This window comes from Antechinus flavipes, chromosome 1 (assembly GCF_016432865.1).
Source record: "Antechinus flavipes isolate AdamAnt ecotype Samford, QLD, Australia chromosome 1, AdamAnt_v2, whole genome shotgun sequence".
NCBI lineage: Eukaryota > Metazoa > Chordata > Mammalia > Dasyuromorphia > Dasyuridae > Antechinus > Antechinus flavipes.
Window position 1 is genome coordinate 9,505,331 of NC_067398.1, and position 6,000 is coordinate 9,511,330.

Here is a 6,000-nt window from a genome sequence, read left to right on the forward strand (position 1 = left end):
CCGGATGACCGTGTTCTCGGCTCACAGGGGAGACGTGACCTGGGGTCACGGGGACTTAGCCCTCGGATGGGGGGAGGGGCTTCATTTGCCAGAGGAAGAAACTGAGGCCCAGGCTGGGGCGGGAAGGGCCTGGCGCGGGCCCCGACGCTAGCAGGGTCCGGCGGAGAGAAGGGAACCAGGTCTGGCCCAGCACGCTCGGGGCCCCGCCCGGCGGCCAGGCCCCAGCCTCAGTCTCTCCGTCTGCGGAATGGGCGCAGCGGCCCCGGCGGCGAGGCGGCCGGCGGCACTCACCCACTGGTTGGCCTCGGGGCTGAAGGTGTAGAGCGCGACCTGGCCCGTGAGGTCGGCTATGCTGGTGATGTAGGGGTCGTGGCGCCGCAGCGCCGCCAGGCTCATCTCGGCCCCAGCTCGGCTCGCCGCCTCCATCTTGGCCGCCCCCCCAGCCAGCGGCCCGGCACCGGAAACTGGGAGGCGGGGCCGCCCATTCAAACCTCCGGGGCCGCGGAGTGACGCAAGCGCCGCGGCGCAGGCGCGTACGCACCACCGAAGCCGTCGACGCCGACGCAGGCGCCGGGCAGCGCCCGACTTCCTCGAAGAGGAGGTCCAGCCTTTTCCTGTCCCGCCCCCGCTCGCCGGATCCTGCGTGGCGAGCGTGCGCTTCGAGCACGAGCCCGTCACTCAGGCGCGAGTCACTCAGGGCGCGCCTGGCGCATGTCCGTTTGGGCCCTCGCCGGCTGCGTGCTTGGGGCTTTGGCAGTGTAAGCTCCTGGTGGGCAGGAGGGGCTCTCTCCCCGGATGATATTAGAACCGGACCTTAGTGATAATGATGTAATGTGGCCCGAAGCCGGCACCTGGGCTGCGGAGCGGGAGCCCCGGGACAAGGACAATAATAACATAACCTCAGCCGAGCTCGTTACAATCCTGCCTGTAACTTCTCCTGGGGCCGCCAGGGGGCGCCATTGTGCAACCAGGCATCTCACCTCCTCGGGTTCTAATCCAGCCCCGCCACGCGGTACCCGTGGGGCCCCGGGCGGGACCCTCCGTACCCGTGTGACTCCGGGCGGGTCCCGCCGACCCGTGTGGCCCCGGGCGGGTCCCGTACCCCGATTGTCACTTCCTCCATGTTTGAGATGAGCTGCAATAGGACGAGGACGCTCCGGTAGCCTGGACCACTCCAGGATCCTGAAAAGGTCCCAGAGTGACTTAGACTATTTTAACTATCTTAGATTAATTCTTCAGGTTATATACAGTGATAATACAACACAAAGCCATCTCTAGCCATCCTTGCATTCTATTAATGATTAATAGTGGGGTGGCTTTTCTATAAGCATTTTCAGATCCGCAGAGTGCCGATGAGATTGTCCCACTTGATCCTCACAACCACCACCTTAGGATGGTTTTATTTTTACATTTACGTTTTACAGACGAAGAATCAATATTTATCAATATATTGTTACATAAGGATTTGCTTAATATAATCAATACAAGTATCAATAGTGGTATCGCGATGAATCAGCATCAGTCCCGAGGATAACAAAATAATTAGCAATAACTGACAACTAGCGATGTTACCCTAATGGCTTGAGGAGCGGTTCTGAGCAGTGGATGGAGTCCTAGTGGTAACTGAGTTACCTCCTCCGTAAAACAAGGGCGTCACATCCAATGGCCCCTTTGGCCCCTTTCGCCTCTAGGGCCGGGGTCCGAGTTAGTTACTGCGCCAGGCCAGTTCTCTACCATGGCCTTGCCAAGCTAATGCCGGTCCCCATTGATACGGCAGGTGTTCCCCGAGCAAAGGGAAGTGACGGATGCGGGACCTGTCCCCAGGGATAGAGAGCAGATAGAAAGTATGGCGTTTCTGTAGGGCCAAAGTACATACGTACATGATCTCATTGGATCCTCACAAAAACCCCATAGGTGCTAGTAATTATTTCTATTTTACACACGAGGAAACTGAGGGTAAGGGACTTGCCCATGCTGCCCAGCTAGTCACTGCCCGGGACAAATTTGCCCTCACATTGGTTGGGCTCCAAGCTTGGCCTCTCTTGCCTACGCCACAAAAGCTGGTGGAGGTGACTTGAGTGAGGGGCCTGGAAGAAGCATCAGGAGGCGTGGCCAAGGATGAGGCTCCTTGTCTTGCCTTTTCATTGATGGGTTGATTCACTATCACTGAGGAAGAGAGATTTCTTGGCGTGTGTGCAGCCCCAGCTGGAAGGCACCTCAGAGTCTGACCCCCTTATTGTACAGAGGAAGAACGGAGATCTAGGGAAATGAAGTGATTATAGGGCTGGTTAGAGGTAGAGCCAGGACTGAAACACAAGCTCAACACTCCGAGTTGGCATTCAGTCAGATGTGCGTTGGAGGCACGGGATTGGAGTCTTTTGTTTTAGCCAAGAGGTCAGTGTCCCTGCATCGCTGCATCATGGTGTGTGTGTGTGTGTGTGTGTGTGTGTGTGTGTGTGTGTGTGTGTGTAGGGGGGAGATTATTTGCAACTCTGGGATAAAGAAACAGTTATCCCCAAACCATCTACCCTCAACACAGGTCAGAGAATAAAAGCCTTCCTGTGGGTATCTTCTTGTTGGGAAAGTCTTGTATACTTCTGACCTCTCCCAAACCAAATCTTTAACCCACTAGTTTTAAGGCCCTGGGCCTGAGCCCTAAAATATTATTATTTCCAACTTCTATCACAGGTTCAAAAAGCATGGCCACAGTCCAGAAAAACTATCTTGGTAGATGGGCTAACCCATGCGGGGAGTCACCAACCAGCCTCAAACCCATTGGTGAGTTAGGGGATTGTCTACTCCTCAATCATGTGAAGACCCTCCTTCCCCCCCCCTCCCCCCCCCCCCCCCCCCCCGCAGTGGAATGGGTGGGTAAGAAAACTTTATTCTGATGACCATGAGAGTGAAAAAGCAGGCACTGGGGAGCTCCCGGAGTCTCAGGGTTGTCCATTGCATGCTGGGCCATCCCAAGTCATCCTGACTTCTGGCCTCTAACTGACTTTGATGACTCAGGGAGCCTGAGGCTGACAAATTTCTCAGCTCTGCTTCACTGAGACCCATTCACCCGTGAGTCAAGACATCTCTCTGGGAAATCATTGGTCCTTTTGGAAAATGAAGGATGAAAAACATGTTTCAGGCACTGCATTAAGCAGCGCAGATACAAAGAAAGGCAAAAGCAGAATTTCTACCCTCAAGGAACTCACAGTCTAATGATGGAGATGCCACGCAAATAGCTGCACAAATTGTTGTTATATAAAGGATAAATAGAAAGCAATTTCAGAACAAAGTCATTAGCATTGGGGGAGAGGGAGTAGACACCTGGAAATAAATACTTGACTGATCTTCCTGGGGGGTTTTGATCCCCTTGGCGGCATCCTACTTTCAAAGTTTTGATCTACTTACTTCCTCCCTGAAAAGCTATAGTCATTGGTGGTTATTTTGTGTTGCCCTTAGGGAAAGCTCTCCAAGAAAGCATAAATATTCAATAGAAGAATTAAATAATTATGACCTGCCAGCTCTAAACCGCTTCTCTTCTTCTCCTCTGTCTTCATAATAACTAAGTCAATCACTTTGTATGTGTCTATGGAATACTTGGTCTTCTTTCTATTTTACTAAATTTAGTTTTTCTCCCACCCAATCTTCCTGAAATAATGAAAGTGGTCTTTTTTATTTTTTGCCTGTTCAAGCAGCTTAAGCAGATCGGAAGGAGGGAAGAACACAGAACTTATTAATAGTGCTATTGACATTTCAGTGGGGAATTGAGAATGGGTGGAGGCCTGCACCCAAACCTGCCTGATTTAAAGCAAAATTCTGCACTGAAAATTAGGAAAAGGAAGGTCCTTGCACACACTGGGAATATTTGAACAGTAATTCCTCCTCTTGACTCATGCTGCAACTTAAAAGTGCCCCTAACACAAAATCAGATTTTGGGAATCCAGGAGCATGGGACATTCTAGGGAGCTATTGGAGTCTGGGAGACGTTATGACTGGGGTCATAGAAATCATATGTTATCAGAAGCAGGAATCAAACCCGTCTTCCTGGTTCCAAGTCCAACATTTTATCTATTACAGCCGAGGAGCTGCCCCTTTTGAAATCCCACGGTACAGTGCTTCGGTGCCACCTCTCCCACTTATAGAGAGCTTTAATGTCCTTTATGCACATTATCTTATTCTGCTGCATGTTAAGAAACCATGGCCTCTTCCTTAATTATCTGTATGACTTTGGCCAACTCACTAGAATTTCCAAACCTCAGTTTCTTCATCTGTAAAATGAAAAGACCGGATTAAATTACCTGAAGTTCCTTTCAGCACTACCATTCTATGAAATCTCCTTAGGATCTAGCCTCTAGATAGCCCTTATGTGTGGATATTTTAAGTAGGTAGCTTCACACCTTGGCTAGTGCTCTATTTATAAATATTGAAATAATAGTAAGCAGGTGTAAAGTCTGGGCTAGCTCTCTGCGGGACCTCAGGATCAGCCCGAGTCATCGGTCTTATTGAAGAAGTGAAGGAGACAGGAGGGCCATGTGGCTGGTCACAGTGGCAGAGCAGGAACTTGAATCCAGTACCTGGGGTTCTAGATCCAACCTCCAGGGTACCACGCAATGTTTACTGAGGAGATTTATTTTTGCTATTTCCACACCTAATGGGGTGAAAAGTCCTAATGCCAGTTCTCTCTCTTGGTGTCCTTCCATTTCAGCTGTTACTACTTTCTTCAGTAAGTAGTACTCGGTTCATGGCTTTTGCCGATCCCATGATAAGATCTCCCAATCCAATTGCTGCTTCATCTCTAATTTGTCCTTTATTTCCATAATGACTCCGTTGCTTTCCATTGCCAGTGGTACATGACATTTTAAGGCCCTCTACATTCTAGCTCTGCTCTCCCTTTATTTCTTCCTCCTCTTCTTGATGCGGTCTAGATCCCAAGCCATCTGCACCACTTACATTTCCTGATTTCATCCAGTCTTCTTCCACCTTCTCTTTGGGGACCCTCATACGTGCCGTGAACTTCTTGCTCTTCTCCATCTATCGAGGTCTTTCCTTTGTTTCATTCTCCAGGAACTTCCCTGAACATCTCACATTTCCATTTGATCTGACTGTTATAGTCTAACATTTAGTTATTTGTATATAGGCTTTAGTCCTTGCTGCCATATTGTGAGCCTTTTCAGGGAAGGGATATTGTGACCTCTCTTCTTAATGCCTTGGCTCCGAGCACCACGCGTTTGACATCGGAGACATCTAATAAAGACTTGTTGAGAGGAATTAATTTACCCAAGGTCACCAATGTTCACGTGCAGACACCAGCACTCTGGCTCTCAGACAGACCCTGGCCCTTCCACCACGGTGTGTGCTGCCCTCTTAAATTACATTAGCACCAAGTGAGTGAAACTCATTACTCTTGGGCAATGATTCTATCACTCAGAGTCTTTTCCTTTTTTTTTTTTTTTAAATACGATTATATGATTGACATCTAAATGTTACAGACTTAATAGGAAATTCATTTTAGACTCAAAAGTCCTTGACTTCTCTGGAGAGCTACTTAGGTCAATCAGTATGTCTTCTACTTCATCCTGTGTAGCAAGTCTCAAATCTTTAAATATGGTTAAAGTATTTGGCGTGTGTGTGTGTGTGTGTGTGTGTGTGTGTGTGTGTGTTTGTGTATGTAGATTTTCTTTAGGAAAAAAACCCTTTTTTGCATGTTAGAGACAAATAGATGGCATAGTGAATAGAATTATTAGGATAGGACTACAAGGGAATAGAATATATAGGCTAGGACTACAAGTCAGGAACAACTCTGTTTTAATCTTTTTTTTTTTTCCCTGAGGCAATTGGGATTAAGTGATTTGCTCAGGGTCACACAGCCAGGAAGTGTTAACTGTCTGAGGTCAGATTGAACTCAGGTCCTCCTGACTTCAAGGCAGGTGCTCTAACCACTATACCAACTAGCAACCCCTCTTTCTTTTAATCTCGCCTCTGTTACTCTGGAAAAATCACTTACCC

At 48.9% G+C, this 6,000-nt stretch overlaps 1 protein-coding gene across 1 annotated transcript in view; it reads right to left on the minus strand.

The window, feature by feature from the left end:
* Positions 1-545, minus strand: part of DCP1A (decapping mRNA 1A) — a 37,257-nt gene extending 36,712 nt beyond the window's left edge. The window contains exon 1 of the mRNA XM_051978895.1: positions 292-545. Within this exon, the coding sequence (XP_051834855.1) occupies positions 292-426 (135 nt within the window). The 5' untranslated portion in view covers positions 427-545. The remainder of the gene's footprint in view (positions 1-291) is intronic.
* Positions 546-6,000: the final 5,455 nt, after the last annotated feature.